At 42.3% G+C, this 21,245-nt stretch overlaps 2 protein-coding genes across 6 annotated transcripts in view; one reads left to right on the forward strand and one right to left on the reverse strand.

Moving 5' to 3' along the window:
- The window catches only part of Gpc5 (glypican 5), a 1,436,787-nt gene that overhangs the window by 39,289 nt on the left and 1,376,253 nt on the right, over positions 1–21,245 (forward strand). The gene's annotated exons all lie outside the window — the stretch shown is intronic.
- Positions 13,133–13,641, reverse strand: LOC102548369 (40S ribosomal protein S16-like). The gene has a single exon (XM_039094078.2). The coding sequence runs from the start codon at positions 13,624–13,626 to the stop codon at positions 13,186–13,188; it is 441 nt and encodes a 146-aa protein (XP_038950006.1). The 5' UTR covers positions 13,627–13,641; the 3' UTR covers positions 13,133–13,185.

A 21,245-nucleotide genomic window follows, 5' to 3' on the forward strand; every position in this document is an offset into this window, starting at 1 on the left:
CCCTGTTATTCAGTAAGGTTAGAACAAGTTACATTTGACTCATTCTCTTTTGATCATTGAGATGTCTGTGTTTAATGAGCTGGAACTGAAGTCGGTCAATAAAAGGAAGAGATTCATCGTCCATTCTTCCCAGGGTTGGAACACATTTCGCTCTGGATTTTAAAAAACACGGGGGAAAAAAACAAGTCATTTTTAAAAAAGGTTTTGATCAACTTAAAAGGCAAAGGAAATAGAAGGAACACCTTGAGACTCACAGGGCAGGGAAATCGACAGCAGAGAAATCGATGAGCTTCTTTGGGTGCTGGCTATCGGATGTACCTGCATGGGTCTATGCCTGGGCAGCTAAGAGCTTTAGTTTGGAAAGACAAAGCTAAGTTTTCTTTTTCTTCTCTGGAAGTTCACTGGTGCCATAAAGCTTCAGGTCATTAAATATTTAGCATTTAATCCATGTATATAAATGTCTTGTAGTCATAATGAGAAAAAATAAGTCTGACAAAGCACTAAAATGTTGGAAAAACCAGACATACAATTTGTCACGTGTTATAGTGCAGAGAAATGAATTTATAGCTTTGAAATTAGTTTTACCATTCCATCTAGTAGATGTGGGACATTTAGCAAATGACTCAATGTCTCTGAGATATTTTGCTTTCCTCTATACATACATACATACATACATACATACATACATACACACACATACATATGTACATACATACATAGTATATAGAGTTTCTTTTCTTCTTTGGTGGTTTTGAGAACTGTGTGGTAGGGAAGGGCCCAAATCCAATGTGGTTGATGCTATCCCTTTGTTGGCTGTCCTGGATTGTATAAGAAAGCAGGCTGAGCAAGCTAGTGGGCAGCACCCCTCCCTGGCCTCTGCATCAGCTCCTGCCTCCAGGTTCCTGCCCTGCTTGAGTCTCTGTTCCGACTTCCAGTAGCTAGCAGTGATGTGGAAGTGTAAGTTGAGTAAACCCTTTCCTCCCCAGGTTGCGTTGGTCATGGTGTTTCCTCACAGCAATAGAGACCCTGACTAAGACATTCATATTAGTTACTTGTTGTTGGGTCAAAATCAACTCAAGAAAGGGTGAATTTACTTTGTCTTATAGTTTGAAGTCTCCTCTGTCACAGAAGGGAGATCACGGAAGCAGAGGCCTGAGGCAGCTGGTCTCCTTGGGTCTGTAGTCAGGATCCACAGGGAAATGAATGCTGGCGCTCCTCTCAATTTCACTCTTTTATTGACTTCAGGGCTCTGACCATAGGGCTGATCTTTCTACACTGATCAAGGTTCATTTTTCCTACCACAGATTAGCCCTCTGTACCTGTCAGAAATACAGCTGTGCAGCTTCTAGCAAAAATAGGAACTCAAGTCTTTCTCTGGTTTCCAAATTGAACCTTTTCAGGAAGCTGATTCTTTATAAAGGTTTCCGTCCTTGTCACCAACTCAAGTACAGGCCGAATATAAGCAGTAGGGAGTCCCAGGAAATACAAGGTAATGGTACCAATGCTGGTGTTTGCTGGGAAACTGAAAACAGCCGTCGGTCCAGTTTGAGATCCATGCCGTGTGGGGGCCCACACGTGTCACCCAGTGTTCACATAAAAGCTTACATTCACACGTTGGCTGTTGGAGCTGTCCGTAATTCCTGCTCTTCTTTCTAGTTTGTCTCCTGCAGTTTCTCGTTGCTGTCTTTCTCATTTGCCTGTTGGTGGGACAAGCCACCACACGCACTGAATATTTTCACTGCTTGTCTGCATAACAAAACTGCCTAATCTTCCCTTAGGAAGGTTTTCTTCTGTGCGGTGGTTGAACCAAGTAGAGGAATGTCATCATCCCAGGACAGAGCAGGATGACTGAGGCCCACTGTAAAATCTTGTGACAATCAGAAAGCTCAGCATTTCCCTCTTACAGCATAACTAACTGCCTTCCTAGAAGACCCAGTAGAATCATGAAGGAGGCTGGTGATTGACATCTTTTATTTTTCTTTGAATTTTATTTATTTTTACATCCCGACTAAAGTTTCCCCTCCCTCATCTCTTCCCAGTCCCTTCCCATATCCCCCATCTCTATCCACTTCTCCATTTCTTTTCAAAAAAGGGCTGGCCTCGATGATCATCAGCCACTCTTGGCATATCAAATTGCAGGAAGACTAGAACTACTTCCGTTAAGGCTGGACAAAGTGATCCAGTAGGGGAAAGGGTATCAAAGGCAGGCAACGGAGCCATTGCACCCACTGTTCGGAGTCCCACACAAAGACCAGACTACGCAATTGTAACAAGTGTGCAGAGGGCGTAGATCAGTCTGGTGCAGGCTTCATGATTGTCGCTGTCAGCCCTGTAGGCGCAGCTTGGTTGAGTCTGTGGGTTTTCCTTAGTATTCTTGACCCCTCTGGTTCCTACAATCCTTCCTTCCCCTTCTTCCAAGGGATTTCTCAAGCTCCGCCCAATGCTTTGCTGTGGATCTCTGCATCTGTTTCCACGTGCTGGGTAAAGCCTCTCTGATTACAAACTGGGCTAGGCACTCACTAATCTACCTAGAATACCATTAGGAATCATTTCATTCCCTTTTATTTTTTTTCCTGTTGTGTTTGTTTCTATCCTAGGTCTCTTGGCTATCCAACCTCTGGTTTCTGCTCCTCCTGGCAGTGTTGGGGGTGGGCTCCCCCACATGGCTTGGATCTCAAACTGGACCAGACATTGTCTGGCCACTCCCTCAATTTCTGCTCCGTCTTTACCCTTGCACATCTTGTAGGCAAGACAAATTTAGGTCAAGGTTTTGTGGCTGGGTTGGTATCCCAATCCCTCTATTGGAAGTGCATCCTGGTTACAGGAGATGGCTGGATCAGGGTCCATGTCCCACACTGCCAGGAGTCTTAGCTAGGGTCACCCTTGCAGGCTCTTTTCCCTTGCCCTAGGAAAGGAAGAGGTCAATGTATTGATATCTGTAGATGATATGATAGCATACATAAATGACTCCTCAAATTCTACCAGGGAACTCCTACAGCTGATAAAAACTTGCAGTTTTCTCTCCTAGTACACCCTCCTTACAGTCTTCCAGCAACTCTTCAGTCCTGGTCACATCCCCAACCCCCCACCCCCACCCAGTTTCCTCTTCCCATCGATTGGCAGTATCTATCCTGTCTCCCTTTCTGCACGAGATTAATGTTTCTCTCCCTCTCCTTGAGCCTTCCTTGTTAGTTAGCTCTTTGGGTCTGTAGATTGTAGCATAATCACCCTGTACTTTATGACTAATATCCTCTTATAAAAGAGTACACACCATATTTTTCCTACTGGGTCTGGGTTAACTTTCCTAGTTCCATCCATTTGCTGGCAAATTTCATGAAGTCACTGTTTTTAATAGCTGAGTAATACTCCATTGTGTAAATGTACCACATTTTCTTTACCCATTCTTCAGTTAAGGGACATTTAGGTTGTTTCCAGTTTCTGGCTATTATGACAAAGATGCCAGGAAGACAGTTGAGGAAGTGTCCTTGTAGAATGGCAGAGCTATACGACCAGGAGTTGTATAGCTGGGTCTTGGGGTAGAATTATTCCCAATTTTCCAAGAAACTGCCAAATTAATTTCCAGAATTTTTGTATAAGTTTGCACTCCTACTAGCAATGCAGGCAGATTCCCCTTGCTCCAAACCCTACCTAACATGAGCTGTCACTTTTGGTATTGGTCTTAGCCATTCTGATGGCAGAAAGATGGACTCTCATAGTTGCTTTGATTTGCATTTCCCTGATGGCTAAGAATGTTGAACATTTTTTTTTTATGTTTTCTATTCTTAGCTATTTTTTTAAAAATTAATTTACTTATTCACATCCTAAATGCTACCCCCTGCAAGTACCCATTCTCAGAGTCTCTTTCCCCCACCCCTCCCCTTTGCCTCTGACAGGGTGGGGGCCCCTGGGTGTCCCCTTTCCTTGCCCATCAAGACTCTGCAGAATTAGGCACATCTTCTCCCACTGAAGCCTTCTGTTACATATGTGCCAGGTGCCAAGGATCAACCATATATTCTCTTTCATTGGTGTCTTAATCCCTGGAAGCTCTGAGGGACCTGGGCCAGTTGATGCTGCTCTTCCTATGGGATTGCAATCTCCTTCTGAGCCTCAAAACATGTCCAGGCCCTAGACTTCTAGAGTCTCTGTTGAGAAGTCTGGTATAATTCTGATAGGTTTGCTTTCATATGTTACTTGGCCTTTTCCCCTTGCAGTTTTTAATATCCTTGTTTTCCCTGTACATTGTGTTTTGATTATTTTGTGGCAGTGGGACTTTCTTTTCAGGTCCAAGCTATTTGGTGTTCTGTAAGCTTCTTGTATGTTTATAGGCATCTCTGTCTTTAGGTTGGAGGTATGTTCTTCTGTGATTTTGTTCAAAATATTTTCTGGGCCTTTGAGCTGGGGATTTTCTTCTATCTTATTATTCATAGGCTTGGTCTTTTCATACTGTCCCAGATTTCCTGGATGTTTTGTGTCAGCAAGTTTTTATTTAACATTTTTTTGATCGATGAATCTATTTCTTCTATCATAGCTTCAACCCTCGAGATTCTCTCTTCCATCTCTTGTACTTTGTTGTTCTTCTATCATAGCTTCAACCCCCGAGAGTCTCTCTTCCATCTCTTCTACTTTGTTGGCGATGCTTGCATCTGTTGCTCCTGTTAACTTGTCTTTATTGCTTCTATTTCAATGTTCAGGTCTTGAAACGTCTCCTTCACTTCACTTGTGGTTCTTTTTTTTTTTTTTTTGGTCTTTTCCACAATGTCTTTAAGAGATTTTCATTTCCTCAATAAAGATCTGTCATTTTTATGAAGTTAGTTTTAAGGTTGTTTTCTTGTTCTTCAGCTGCATGAGAATGCTCAGGTCTTGCTGTCTTAGGAGAGTTGGGCTCTGGTGGTGACATACTGCCCTGACTGTTGATGACTGCGCTTGCACACTGGCACTTAGGCATCTGAGTTTTGGGTGATTTTACTCCTCAGTGCTGATTTCTGAGTTTGTGTTTGTTGGATGGGTGTTTGTTCCTTAGTTTCTGTTTCCTCTTTTGTCTTCTGTACTTTGTGACCTGGATTTGCTTGACCCCTGATCCACTAGAAAGTCTCTTACCAGGTTGAGTCCTTGACTTTTGGACTTGCTTAGCCTGTAGTACAGTGGGTGATTTCTGTTCTTCTGACTGACTCTTCTGACTGATGTGGCCTGTACCTGGACCGTTGGGGGAAGGGTTGAGTGCTACAGTTCCGCTGACAGGGGCTCAATCACCCATCCTTTTGACCAGTTTGGCCTGAACATGATCAGCCAGTCTGCTGGAATTGGGGGCAGGATCCTGGTCCCAGTGACTGGCATCTTATTGGGACTGCTTACCATGCTCCTTGTGCTGGCTACTTTTATGTCTACTCGACACAAGCTAGGGTCATTGTAGAGGACGGAGTCTCAATAGAGAAAATGCCTTCGTTAGATTGGACTTAAGTGATCCTGCAAGGCATTTTTCTTAATTAGTAAGCTATGGGAGAGGACCACACCTGGCCTGCTGGTGTTAGGTGCTATAAGAAAGCAAGTTGAATAAGTCAAAGGGTTTGACCCCTCCATATCTCTATATCCACTCCTGCCTCCAGATTCCTGCCCCTTTGAGTTCCTGCCCCTGAGTTCCTTCAGTGATGCACTATGCTGTGGAAGTATAAGCCAAAAACCCCCTATCCTCCCCAGCTTGTTTACCATGGCTATAGAAATTCTAACTGGGACAGAGATTGGTAACAGGTGTGGGGTACTGCTGTGACAGACCTGACCATGTTACCTTGGGGGGGGTTGTGGTAGGATGTTGGAACTTCAGGCTAGAAAAGCCTTTGAGTGTTGAGAGATGAGTGGGTTGATCTGTAGGAACTTGGAAAATCAAGAGTGTTAAGGGCAGTGCTGGCTTGTGAAGCTTCAGAGGGACATTTAAAGACTCTACAGGAGCCATTTGCTATTTGGATGAAGAGTGTGGTTGTGGTCAGACCCGATTCAATACTGAAGTGACATTACTGTGACAATTTATCCTCGTCAGTCGGAGCTGAGAAAAATAGCGGTGTTTCAGAAGAGATCAACACACTGAGGTAAACAACTGCAGGAAAATTGTTTCTCCTCTAGGTTGCCTCATCTAGTACTAATAGGAGAGGAGGTGCCCAGTCTTACTGCAGCCTGATATGCCATGGCTGCTTGGTATCCAAGGGAGGCCTGCCCCTTCCTGAAGAGAAACAGAGAAGGAGTGGATGTGGAGAGGCAGGATGAAGAGCAGAGGTTAGGGGGAAATACCAAGAGCAGAGGCAGGGGAAGTTATGGTCAGGATGTAAAAAATAGATTGATCAAAAAGAAAAAAATGAAAAGAAAAACATATTCCAAGAAGTTTTTCTCAGAATCAGGACACAGTAGCTGCATTCCAGAGACTGCCAAGGTTGTATTTCATGCCGGCAGCACGATTTGGTAGTGTAAGAGTCATTCAGGGGGTACTGGTTTTGAAGGCATGAGGGGGTTATGGAGAGCATATGTGGCTTGGCACTGAGAGAGGCCAGGAAAGGCCATGGGTGAAGCCCTTGGTCCTGCCAAGACTGAACCCCCAGTGAACTAAATTGTTGGGGGGAGGGCGGTAGTGGGGGGAGGATGGGGAGGGGAACACCCATATAGAAGGGGAGGGAGAGGGGTTAGGGGGATGTTGGCCCAGAAACTGGGAAAGGGAATAACAATCGAAATGTAAATAAGAAATACTCAAGTTAATAAAGAAAAAATAAAAGAAAAAAAGAAAAAGAAGAAGAAGACGCTCTTCCTTTTTCTCACTCACTAACCCTGTCTTACCAAGTTTGTTCTGGTGTACATTCGGTTTATGGATTAAGAGCAGTTCAAGCACAATGAGACCCATTTGTCATTTATTGGGTAACAATATTTTCTACCTTGTAAGTATTTTAGTGTTTATTCAAAGAAGCTATTCAAGTGCCTTCCTTCCATAAACTCTCTGACCATCCCTCTTGATTCCTCTAAGAAGATATAATTTCTCTTTTTGATGCTCCTAGAAAACTTGGTGCATCTTTTATGACATTTTACCACATTAAGTTTTTATAAATGTGTTTCTTCATCATCTGAGCCCGGGAGGGAAAATTATATTTTATCCTTCTTGTTAACCTTAATAACTACACAATGTCTTGTAAGGAACAGGTGCTTAATCAATATTTGATGAATTCGTTTGACTTATTAATCAAAATGAAGAGCAGGAAATTACTCTGTAATTGAGTACAGGTGAGAGGAAGATATAGCAGCTCCTGAGAAGGGATGACAGAGGATCACTTATGCTCTGGGGCCACTGTTCCTTCCCAGATAGAGGGACATCAACTTGGCACTCTGCAAGATGCCACTCTGAGAATTCTGGTTAAGTTGACTTTGAGAAGGAAGAACAGCTCTGTCCTGCCTCATGCTTTTCTCTCTGCTGCTTAGTGGAGCTGGGCAAGCACTGCACACTCTGCATGCTTCTTGTATAAAGAGCTGCTCAGTGAGAAACTTAGGATATTTGTTATTGAGAAAGCCAATTTATTTGCATAGGGAAAAAGCTTTGTGACTTATCTCACCTTCTGCTGTATATGTATCTTAATTTACTATCCAATACACAGATCTGCCTGTCTGTCTATATAGACATATAGACATATATAGTCTATATAGACATATATAGGTCCATCCACCTATCCACCCATCCACCCATCCACCCATCCACCCATCCACTCATCCATCCATCCATCCATCCATCCATCCATCCATCCATCCATCCATCCATTCATCCACATCTCACCAATTAGAGATGTGCAACCACATGGTGGTATGTGTACATGACATGTGCTTCTCTCTACATAATCAGTGTAGACTTACACTGTATGCCCTCCCACTCACTGTCCATGATTTGCTAATTTTTTTTTAAAATCTTATAGTGTAAGCCAGAAAGAATAAAGAAATTTAGTCCCAAGTGTTAAGTGTGGATTGTTGATTTTACACATATATTTGTATTTTTAGATAATTTCATATTTTTCAATCAACTTACAGAATTTCATGCCGTCTGAAAATAATAGTAGTAAGCAAGGGATAAAACAATGATGTGAAATACAGGAGCAGGGGAAATGATCTGCAGTCAGCTCCAGGATGCCATGTACACTGCTGTGACCGGGGCTGAAGGCTTCAGTGTTGAGCTTCTTACTGGCCACTACAAAGAAGAACACAGTCGGTAAAATTGCTTAGTGTGGCTGTGGGGAAGGCCGAGGATGGGGTTGTGGGGTGGGCAAAGGAAAACAGTGGGATGGAGGGGAGGCAGGCAGGGAGAGAGGAGAGGTGATTGTGTCATGGGATGAACAGTAAGCTGGTGTCTTTATAGAGAGTAAAAGTTGGCTTTTGATTTCATGGGTAGAAGGAGGCTGCACGCAACGAATCACTAAAGCTGAAGTTGAGCGATGTTGTTACACAGGAAGAAATGGTGCATTAAACCTTGTACATACAGCAGTAGATCCTCAGGATGACCGCTATAGGCTTTTACCCAGATATAGCTAGTTTATTCATAGTAAATAAAGCTTGGATTCCAGGGCTTCTGAGCCATAGACCCTAGGAAAATGTTACTGCGGGTCTTACGATGATCAAGTCATAAAATGAGAGAATGCATGGTCAAATGGGTTTCCTTCTTTGAGGAACCTCTCAATGACTCTTTCGCTTACAGTTCTGGGTTTATCCTAAGTGTGGAGGATCCATGCAATGGTGACGGCACCAGGCTTCCTGCTTCACTTGTGTCGCATAATCCATGGGCTTTCAGTTATTAGTAGGATATGATGCTGAGTATCCCGTGTCTGAGTCAGATATGACCCTAAAACTCATGTTACCTTCCTGTCCTCCTGAAGTATATATGTGTGTTTTTTCTTTTATTATTCTCTACCTTATACATTTCACATACTGCAATATTAGTTTAGTTAAAATACAACCATTTTTTATAGTTGCTTAGAGATGTTCTCCTTGTTTTTGGTGGGACCATCGCTGTGATGGTCATAGTTTCAGGAGTTATTTAGCTCTTCATGTGCCTGATTCCCAACTTGAGAAACAGGCAATCTGTGATTTTTTTTATTGGATATTTTTTATTTACACTTCAAATGTTATCCCCTTTCCTGGTTTCCCAGTCCAGAAAGCCCCTATCCCATCCCCTCTCCCTCTCCTTCTATGAGACTCTTCCCTCACCCACTCCTTCCCCCTCCCCTCTCTGACATTCCTTTACACTGGGGAGTCCAGCCTTGGTAGGACCAAGGGCTTCTTCTCCCATTGGTGGCCAAAATGGCCATCCTCTGCTACATATGCAGCTAGAGCCATGGGTCTGTCCATGTGTACTCTTTAGATGGTGGTTTAGTCCCTGGGAGCTCTGGTTGGTTGGCATTGTTGTTCTTATGGGGTTGCAAACCCCTTCGTCTCCTTCAGTCCTTTTAATACACTCGCCCTTACACCCCTTTACCTTTGCTTCTTAGGCTAAGCACAGCAGCACAATGACTGTGTTTACATCTCTGTGGGACTTGCTTTCTCTTTCTCTTGCAGTGTTTTATGAAATGTCATTGCATCCAATTAAAAAAAAAAGGATTCCTCCACCTCAAAAATGTGTGGAAAAATTTATAATGCATTTTGTGGCATCATAGACAGGTAGGGAATATAAGAGAAGTCTTGGTAATGACCTTATGATCTCACTTTAGCAAACAGAGGTCCTGAGCATTATTTCTGCCACTTATTCTGGTGTCCTTCTTCCCACACTTCCCCGGTGACTATGGACCCAGGGACACAGGAGTAAGGATTTTAGAACCATCCACTTTTATCTCTTATCCTCGATTCAAATTATCTGCTTGCTATTTCCTTGTATGTGTTGGGTATTTAAAGTCCTGTAAGGGATTAGAGAATGGACAAGGTGTCATGTAACGGTCTTTTATAATGACAATTTCTTTCTGACGCCCCTGCATAAGCAAGCAGGCAGGCAGGCATGTATGCATACCCACAAAGACACAAAAAGCAAAATAAAGTAACTTAAGTTTTTTTTCCTTTCCCAGCCTCCAAGTCATGATAAAACAATTTAAAAAATATAAATTGCACACATGCGTGTACTTTGTTGAAAAGTACAGTGGAATAGCAACCAACACCAAAGGAGTTGATACATTTCCACATGATAAAGTTCGTGGAAGGCAGACTTGTACAAGAAAGTTCGGTCTAGAAATAACAGACATCATCGTCTGTATCATCCCTAGGCATCAAGGGCCACAGGCTGGTGGATACCAGTGAAAATATTGACAGCACTGATGTTTGTTCATGTGGAATTCACAAAGGAATACTCGACCGGAGCTGGCACATTGCACTCGTCAACCTGTTGATAAAGACACCCCAGTGAAGACAGGGACACAGCTTGGAAAGGACAGCATTACCAAGGACACCACAGAGAACTGGCCAGAGCCTTGACAGCTCCTGTTTCCTGTCAGGAAGATGTTGACAATTTCCTGTTCAAGATGGATTCCTGAGACTTTCAGAACTAAAGAAGTCTCTCTCTCTCTCTCTCTCTCTCTCTCTCTCTCTCTCTCTCTCTCTCTCTCACACACACACACACACACACACACACACACACGTAAAAAGTATCAATTTGTGCCCTCTTAAATAGAAGGAATGGCATTGCAATTCACTTACCTTTTCCTACAGGAACCATATTATGTTGATACAGCTACTACTATTGTGGGGTGGGGGTCTGGGTAAAGAGTACCCTTTGTCCCCTAAACTGGTTAGCATCAACAGAGTGTTGAGTGTTGACTGTTGATTCCAAATTCATGACCTGAAGTTCGAGAAAGCATCCTTCTTAGCATGCTTTTCCCTCTGCTTCATAAACTGAGAACATACCTTTTCATATCAGAAGTGTCTGTTATTGACTATATGAAAACGGATTTAAGTATGTGATTTTTACGGGAACATTAATTGACCATCTCTATGAAAAAACTATGAGCACATTATCTATGGAAGGTACAGTAATGCCATTTATGTATATAAGGACATTGTTACTACCCCATCTGGGAGTATTATATTGGCTTCGTTGTCCTGAGTTTTCTGAGTCCTCACCATTAATTTTCATTGAATATGGGACTACAAAAACTCATAATATCTGAAATACTTAATATTATTTTAAGAGTTTTCATTTTTATGAATGATATCTGTACATAGTTTTATGGAACAATGAAAATATTATATAAAGTAATAAATGAATCTGTAAATTATAGTGACACTTTAATAAGAATATTTGTAAAAACATAAAAACAATAACCATAAATACTATTTCATATAGTTTATTGAGTCAGTTTTTGATGTCTTCAGCAATATGTTCTTCCTCGATAGAATGTTTTGAAGCTCTCTCATTAATTTTGAGCTAAGACAGTGTCTTCTTAAATTTATTACAAAACACTGTATCTGCAAGAAAGAAGTAGAAGAAATTTATTAATGTTCTACTGAAAACCTTTCATGGTGGGCTTTGCTTTAGTTGCTTACAATGTGTTTGTAACAAAAAGCACATGGTGAAACCAAGCTTGCAATAATCGAATGTCTGTATCCTGTGGTGGAAACCTTAGCCTTAGGAGGAACCAGGACCAAATAATACACATAGGCACACATACACATGCACATTCACATGCGCATGCACATACACATACGTGAATCTGCACATATACAAGCACACATACTTGCCCACATGCACATGCACACTCGCATGTGCATGCACATACATGTACCTGTATTATACAAGCATACACACTTGCACACACTCACATGGACATGCATATACACATATGTGCACCTGTACATATACAAGCACACATACTCACACATTTGGGCACACATGAACATAAGCATATACACAAATATATAAGCATGCACACATGTATACATAAACACATACACATATGATGTAGAGATAAATTAGAAGAGATGTTTATTACATAATTAAACAGGCTTTAGAAAAGTCGCTTTCAGTGAGTTGAGGTGAACTTTCAGGATCTTAAATGCAATGTGACTCTCTATGAAAAAAAAAAAAAAGATAGCCAAGACCCATAGAGATGTTTGAAAAACTAAGCTTCTTGAATGTGACTGATGTGAGTGAAAGTGGCAATCCCCTCTCTTGGGTGACAGCCACCCTTCCATTTAATTCTTCCCAGTGAGTGGACTTGGTGGAATCTTCTCCACTAATGCGAGGTGTGGGTTAGGTGATGGCCGACAGAACAGAACTGCACACTGAACTAAGCGTTCCTGCTCTTCAGTTCCCTGGCCCTGCCTCCGTATTTCCTTCCCAATTGTTGACCCCAACTTTCTAGCTTCCAGAAAGATTGAGAATCCACTTGTGTTTAGTCAGCTTATCCTTAGAATGTGGTCAGATCCAGAGCCAAAGATGGGACTGTAACCTAACGTTTTCCTTGTCTTCCAAACGTTGCCTGCTTCCTAGGGCCTTTCCCTCTCTCCTCATTTCTGTGGCTTTAATTGATTCATTTCTGTCTACAGTTAATTCATACACATGATGAATAGATGTGGCTAGTTGTAGCAAATGTCCTGCATGGTAGAGATATAGTTTGTCTCTTGGGATAGGGGACTTAGGCACCCATGGAATTGGGTTATCCTTCCTGCTTTGTGTAGTTTCTTTAAAGTTCTGAAATAAGAGAAAATGAAATGATATGGGCCTTCCTTTACTTGTGTATTAGTTAGCTATCCTAACGTTATTGGTGACCAGAGAATGTGGTAAATGCCCTTCTTATGGTGACTTGGAAAATAGCCAGGGCTCTGAAGACCTGAGACATTTGTACCTTCACATTTAGGTCCTGCTGAAGTGAAAGCTTTGCTCTCCAGAGGCCCTGGCAAAGACTACAGTACATTTTGTTTTTGTGACTGGCTATTTCTGAAACAATCATTGCACTGACAGAATATGGTACTATGTTTAAGCTAGTCAATTTTCCTCATGTGGACATAGAACTCATCAAAATTATATGTGTTCTAGTGAGACAGGCCTTTAAAGGATGCCAGGGGAAAGAACTGGTTACTCTTATTGGACTGTATGCCACCTTTAGAAGGTTTGCTAGTCTCACAGCCTCAAGTATTTTTTTTAAAGTCCTAGGATGTTTACTACAAAGGTAAACCCTGATCCTTGAGACTGGTTTATCGGTAGGATTTCTGGTACAGGGCACGGGCACCGGGACTGCCAAACTTTTTGGATTCGCAGCGACGGGGGTCAGCTACAGGCAGGGTCGGATTGTACTGGATGAGGATATCTTTGATCTCCTTCTTAGAGGCTTCATCCACATATTTTTGGTAATAAGCCACCAGAGCTTTTGAGATGGACTGCCGGATAGCATAAATTTGGGCCACATGACCACCACCCTTCACACGGACCTGGATATCCACACCAGCAAATCTCTCCTTGCCCAGATGCAAAACAGGCTCCAGTAACTTGTACTGCAGCGTGCACAGCTCGATCATCTCCAGGGAACGGCCATTCACCTTGATGAGCCCATTTCCTCCTTTGCAGTGGGCCACGGCTGTGGCTGTCTTCTTGCATCCGAAGACTTGCACGGACTGCAGCGGACCCTTGGACGGCATAGCTACAAGTATGAACACGAACTACTCAACGCGTGGCGCCGCCATCGGGAAAGGCGCCTCAAGTATTTTTAAACCTAGCTTGATAGAAGGTTATGTTTGACTCAGTGAAACTCTGTATGATATCATCTAACAGGCTCTTGTCAGTTTCCAAACCCTTGGCAAGAAGATGTTCTTGAAGAGTAGGAGGAGGGAATTAGCATTTGATATTTCATGCTGCGTACCATCTCCTGTCTGTCGTTAGCTTTTCTTATGTCTTGGTACTGAGGATATTTCCAACACTATCAAAGTCTCATAGATTTATTAGCACAGGTATTTATTTGAAATCAAAAGAGAATGTGTATTTCCCACCAGCAGTCCGTACACAAAATGTATTACAAAGTAACGCACAGACAAAAGAACAAGTGAGATGTAATGTGAGCACCCTTTAACACAATCTTGGGTAAGAATTTAAAATTTGTCATCACCTCACAGCCTTCCCAAGAGTCCAGTCCCAACCACAGAATTCTCTTTGCAGCCTTGTTACAGTGTGATTATCTGTAAACACATTACTAAGCAACAGCTCCCTGGAACTTTCTCCTCCTGTATGACTTCTTTGATATTTACTTATCCTTCTGTCTTGTTCTTTGGCTTACATATCTGCTGAGAATCTGGGCCACTTGGCTTTTCGAGTTTCCCACAATCTATATATTGCTGATTGCATACTAAGGGTGCAGGATAAAAGGGTTCCTTAGTCTTTCATGTTTGCTATACTTTAGCAGCTGGATTCAGAGATGAGATTAAATTCAGGTTGGATGTCTCTGGCCAGGCATCGCTTCAGCACTTGACAAGGCTGCAGAGAGGCTTCCTGTCGATTAGCTTTCCTTTTGCTTTTGTTGGAACAGCTATTTGCTGCTTAACACCTCAGTCTATTAATGCATTCCGGTTTGGTACATGGTGCTATTCTACCAGCTTGTTCTTAAGAAGGACTCCCTTCATCTACCATTTGAATGCTCTGACACAGGTCATTGCTGAAAGGCAAGATATATAATCTTCCCGCTTATCAATCGGTTTCCAGTTGTGAATTCTCTACACTCTGAAGTATGATAAAATTGTACTTTCAAACATTCAAACAGTGATTATTGGAGGCAGCATGAGATGCAGGGGTGGGAGAGTGGAGGTTGGGTTGAGGTGGGGGTTGAACAGATGGAGGGAGAGAGTGTGGGGGGAGACAGCTGGAATTCAGGGTTACTTAGCGGGGGTGCATGAAAACCTAAGCTGTGGGAACTTCTTGGAATCTATGAGAATGACCATGGTCCAACATACACTGAACATGTCTCTGCAAAAGTCATGCTACAGCTCTGGCCCTGAAGTGGCTGTGTTTAGAGATTTTGACCTTCAGGAGGTAATGAAGGTCTCAGGCAGGGCCCTAATCCATCCGATTCATGTTCCACTGAAAAGAGGAACAGACTTTAGGGTGAGCGTGATCAATGGGTACAGAGAGGAGATGCCATCTGCTCGCCAGGGAGACACTAGTCTGTTGGCAGCTGCAGTTTGGATTTCTTCCCTCAACTGTGAGATAAGTCATTTCCATCCAGTAAGTCCCAGGCCTGCGGCCTTTTATCACGCTAGTTCTACCAGACTAATCTAGTTCCAGATTACTCTTCTATGATGAGGGAGGGATCTTGATAGTACTTCTCTACTAGCAGGTGAATATATTTTAGCAGCTATTCTCTTAATTAGTTTATGCCCCAAACCATTTAATTATTTTTCTAAAGATTTATTTTAGTTTAATGTGTGAATGTGTGTGTATGTGTGTGTGTGTGCGTGTGTGTGTGAGAGAGAGAGAGAGAAAGAGAGAGAGAGAGAGAGAGAGAGAGAGAGAGAGAGAGAGAGAGAGAGAGAGAATTCTATGTGCGTGAGAATTCAGAGGTCTATGGAAGCCAGATGAAGGCATCATGTGCTTTGGAACTGCAGTTGCAGGAGACTATGAACCTCTAGACCTGGGTGCTGGGAACCAGGCTCAGGTCCTCTATAAGTACACCATGTAGTCTTAATAGGGAAGCCATCTCTCTAGGTCCCAAGCCATTCCGTAAAGAGACCAAATTTCCTATTGAGAGAAATGTCATGTCTTGGCCATGACCTGGGCACTGGGGATGCCTTTTCTCTACACTGAGTCATGACTTCTAGGTCTTTCCTCAAACATTAGAAAATATACTTCATTTTTTAAAGATTTATTTATTCATTTTATGTATGTGAGTGCACTGTTACTCACACACCAGAAGAGGACATCGGGTCCCATTAGAGATTGTTGTGAGTCACCATGTGGTTGTTGGGAATTGAACTCAGGACCTCTGGAAGAGTAGACAGTACTCTTAACTGTTAAGCCATCTCTCTAGCCCCAGAACTATACTACTTCTTCCTTTTTTAATTGGATATTTTTTATTTACATTTCAAATGTTATCCCCTTTCCTGATTTCCCATCCATAAACCCCCTATCCCATCCCCATCCTCCTTTTTCTATGAGTGTGTTCCCCCAACCAACCACCCACCTCTTCCCACCTCCTTACCCTGACATTCCCCTACACCGGGGGGGGGGTCCAGCCTTGGCAGGACCAAGGGATTCTCCTTCCATTGGTGCCCAACAAGGCCGTCCTCTGTTACATATGCAGCTGGAGCCATAGGTCAGTCCATGTATAGTCTTGAGTAGTGGTTTAGTCCCTGGGAGCTCTGGTTGGTTGGCATCGTTGTTCTTATGGGGTTGCAATCTCCTTCAGCTCTTTTAATCTTTTCTCTAATTTCTCCAATGGGGATCCCATTCTCACTCCAATGGTTTGCTGCTAGTATTTGCCTCTGTATTTGTCATGCTCTGGCTGTGTCTCTCAGGAGACATCTATATTCGGTTCCTGTCAGCATGAACTTCTTAGCTTCATCAATCTTATCTAGTTTTGGTGGAGATATATATATATATATATATATATATATATATATATATATATATATATATATCTCCATGTGGGGCAGGCTCTGAATGGCTACTTTTTCAGTCTCTGCTCCAGTCTTTGTCTCCATATCCCCTCCTATGAGTATTTTTGTTCCCCCTTTTAAGAAGGAGTGAAGCATCTGCACTTTGGATGTCCTTCTCGAACTTCATGTGGTTTGTGGATTGTATCTTGGGTAATTTGAGCTTTAGGACTAATATCTACTATCAATGAGTGCATACCATGTGTGTTTTTCTGTGATTGGGTTACCTCACTCAGGATGATATTTTCTAGTTCCATCCATTTGCTGATGAATTTCATGAAGTCATTGTTTTTGATAGCTGAGTAATATTCCATTGTGTAGATGTACCACATTTTCTGTATTCATTTCTCTGTTGAAGGGCATCTGGGTTCTTTCCAGCTTCTGGCTATTATAAATAAGGCTGCGATGAACATAGTGGAGTATGTGTCTTTGTTATATGTTAGAGTATCTTTTGGGTATATGCCCAAGAGAGGTATAGCTGGGTCCTCAGGTAGTTTAATGCCCAAATTTCTGTGGAACCTCCAGACTGATTTCCAGAATGGTTGTACCAGTCTGCAATCCCACCAACAATGGAGGAGTGTTCCTCTTTCTCCACATCCTCGCCAGCATCTGTTGTCACCTGAGTTTTTGATCTTAGCCATTCTGACTGACGGGAGGTGGAATTGATGATTTTTTTTTATATTTAAAATTCAAGATTACAGGGTTTGATTTGATCTTGTTTTCATTACATTTGTATTCCTTCCACATTAAAAAGTATTCCAAATTTCCAAAAATACAGAGTAGAACTGGTGATAGAATTTTAATATTTCACAAATGCCAATTTAAGCCAGTTCTCACAGACCACTCACTGTCTTCTGGAGGAACTGTACCTCCCTTTAATTTTGTTTCACTCTTTTTGAGATTTTATAACTGTTGTTTTTCCTCTCATAGCACACTTCCGTGTTACCGCCTCTGTGTTTCTCCCACTAGAGTCTTCACACAGAAGCTGTTTCTCATCTCCGTCTATTCCCTGAGTACTGTCACCTTGACTGCGAGGTTTCCTAACTACAATTCATGCCGTTGTTCTGTGTGGCATTCCATTCGTTATCTTCAAGTAGGTTCTGAAGCATCATAGCTAACTCTCTGATCTGACTCTGTGAGGCAGCCTTTCTTCAGTGTGTTCTTGGTGGGCAACCCTTTCTCCATTACTCCTTTTTACCATAGTCAATGTGTATGAGATTTGACATTAATATTTTCTGTTCCTCATTCTTCTTGGTTTACTTAAAAATTTTTTTTCAAGACAGGCTCAAAACATAGCTTTTGAAACTTTAAAGAATTTCCTTTTCTGTTGTTCTTGGGTAAGATTTAAGAATATGGCTGCTTGAAATGACATAGTGGTACACTAAGTCAGTAACACTAGAATTGTGAGGCAGAAACAGGAGGACTGCTATGAGTTTGAGACCAGTCAAGTCTACGCAGAGAATTCTATCTAGGTCAGCCTGAAGTCTGCGGTGAGACCTTGTCTCAAAAGTCAAAATGGAAGAAGAAAGGAAAAGCAAGCAAGCAAGCGAGCTCAATGATGTGGTTTTTTTTTTCCTGCATTTCCTTAGTTGACTAATTTTCTTATGTTGCTAATTATGCTGTCCAAGATTTTGCCACTGTGCTAGTACATCCACAGCTCACCTTCTAGAACGTTGTTAGCCTGGTCTGTGTCTCCTGGCTCACTTACATTTCGAGTCCTACTTCCAAAAGCTTCACTACCAAGTGAGTTCTGTCCTTAGAAAGAGTCCTGCCTGGGTCCCTGGGGTCTTGACTGCTCTGTTCACTCCTGCCTTCCATGAGGAGGTTGTCATGCACGTTCCCAAGTTGACTGGTTGTATTTTCCTGTGTCTGCTATGGCGGGGATTTACACTCTTCACTGCCTGCCATTTCCTTTGCCTGCTCCCTCCTAAATTCTGATGCTAGCTGTTACTTTCTTATCCATAGCTTAAAGCTTTGGCGATAGCATATTCTCCATGTTGTGAGGGTTTTAGTTTGTTGTGTGTGTGTGTGTGTGTGTGTGTGTGTGTGTGTGTGTGTTATTAGTTTTTTGATTTTTAAGGAAACTTTTCTGGTTCTGTCTGGTTATATGTGAGGATATGGAAATAATGAAAAGGCACCCAGTTACCATCACTGCCATAGCAGAATGCCTCCCAGTGTTCCTGTTTTAACACATTCAATAAATACTCAGGCAGGCTGGTGGCTGTGAGTATTTTATGTTGGGAACAGACAGGAATTAGTCAACCCTGCTGCTCCTGGATGAGAACCTAGAAAAGCTTCAGCTATCGTAGCTGACGATGGCTTCTGTGAAGAAGTGCTTACTATTTTATTTTTAATATTGTTTTCTTGTTAGCTTTCCCTGCAGAGTTTGAAATTATTGTCCAGGAACAGGACGCCTGCTCTGCAGCCTGGGCTGTCTCGCCATTTCAGAGTAGGTTGGGATGATACCGTGTTCCTTGAAGCCTGGCTTTGATATCTTAAAAAGAAAAAGAAAAAAAACCCTCCTGTTATTTGTAGCATGTTTGTGCTCTCTCTGGCTTTGCTTTCTTCTGACGCCTGTTTTATTTACAGCCCAAGAACTGCAGTGTGGTCTTTTTTTCAACAAGCATCTTATCAAGGCCTTCGTACTTACACTTTGAACAGCGGATGTATGGTCTTTTCCCTCAGGATTCCCTTATTTTAGAATCCTTCCTGTTGTTGGATGAGCATTCGAGGAGAGGGAAGGCTTTTTTTAAAACCACCTCTGGTTTTGCTTGCACAGGCACTTCAACTTTAAGTCATTCAAGCAAGCCTTGTAGGCGATAGTGATTAAAACGTGTACAATTAAAAGGAGCCGACCTTTGAACTGTGGTATAGTATTTCAGATAGCTTTTGAGTTGAGCTTTGCCTGGCCATTATAAAATTTCAAGATTGTAAATGAAAGCTTCCTTCAGTGCAGACTCTTGTTAACAAGGATCTGCATTTCCTCCAAGAGATGGAAGGAAGGCTCCCGCGCTTGCTCTGAGTTCCCAGTGTAGCGTGTTCTTGGCTCTGTGCTTACAATCGCATTGGGAACAGTTCGTAGCATTTTTCTAATTGTAGTTTCCATCATTGAAAATTGGGCAAAGAGGCAAATGAGTGCTCTGTAGCTATATTTTAGACTGTTTTATTTTGAGTAAATCTCGTTTGATAGTTCCTAACCTTAAATTTGTTATCTTGCAGCCTTCCAAACAGATGCCTCCTTCCTAAGTAGGGAGAGGAAATGGCCAGTTATACACATAAACCAGCTGATTATAGGCTTAAGACTTGCTTTCCTCTCGGTAGAATAATGGTGTCGATTATGATTTTGGGAGTCAGTGCTACCATTTGTGTAGTCTTGGTGTGTGACACTGAATAATTGTGTGCCCCCTCCCTCCCTTTCCTTTTCTAAGACAGCAGATCCCTATGTATACCAGGCTAACCTGGTCTAACCTGGTGCACGTTATGTAACCCAGGCTGACTTTTTACTTATTTTCTCCTGAGATAGGTGTGTGCTACCCTACCCAACCAGTATAAAAGAACCATGTTTCTTTCTGAGGTGCTAGGGATTGAACAAGGGTCTTGAGTGCACCAAACACTACTACTGAGCTACACATCCTCAGCTTCATACAAGGAAGTGTGAAGCCTCTTTTAAACCCTGTTTCTTTGTACATGAAATGTGACAGTAATGGTGAAAATATCATAAAGTTGCTGTAAATATTAAAGGGTATTATGCATAATATTATTGACTCTTTATAATGTACTAAGCATGCCCTGCGTAACTAGGACAACTGACAAGTGGAACATTTCCTATTTGGGGCTTTTCAGTATTAGTGGGAGCGCTGTAATTAGGTATCACATCAAAGAATATAAAATTTTATACATGATAACTGTAGTGGAGAGAAGTCCTCTTACAGATCTATGCTATAAGGCTTGAACTGTCTGGGAGGTTGTGAGGTATCCTCTGGAAAGATGAAGCACAGACCGAAAGAACTATGTCTAAGAATCAACCAGAGGGAGGTGCGTGCTTCCTGCAAGTGTAGGACAAGAGTGTCTTAGACAGAGGGAGGAGCAACCTGGTGAACATGAGGAACAGAACAAGAGTAGGTTCTGAAGGGAAGATCACAGTGGTTTATGATCCTGGCCATGCATAGATGGGGGGAGAAACAGAAACATGGTGTCTCAGGCACTATTTTATTGCTCTGAAGGGACACTGTAACCAAGGTAGGTTTTATAAAAACAAAACAAAACAGATGTTTAATTGGGGGTTTGATTACAGTTTCAGTGGTTAGTCCATGATCATCAAGGCAGGAGCATGGTGGCATGCAGATGGGTGCTAGAGCAGTAGGTGAGAACTTGATCACGGTCCATGGCAGGGGTGGGGTGGCATGTGGGGGGTGGGCAGGGAGAGAAAGAGAGAGAGAGAGAGAGAGAGAGAGAGAGAGAGAGAGAGAGAGAGGAGAGAGACTTCCCAACAATGCCATGCCTCCTAATCCTCTTAATTCTTTCAGATAGAGCCACTACTTGGTGACTTATACATTCAAATACATGGGCATATAGGGTCGTTCCTATTTAAACCAATGCAGGTGGTGTTCAGGACATAT

Source organism: Rattus norvegicus, chromosome 15 (assembly GCF_036323735.1).
Source record: "Rattus norvegicus strain BN/NHsdMcwi chromosome 15, GRCr8, whole genome shotgun sequence".
NCBI lineage: Eukaryota > Metazoa > Chordata > Mammalia > Rodentia > Muridae > Rattus > Rattus norvegicus.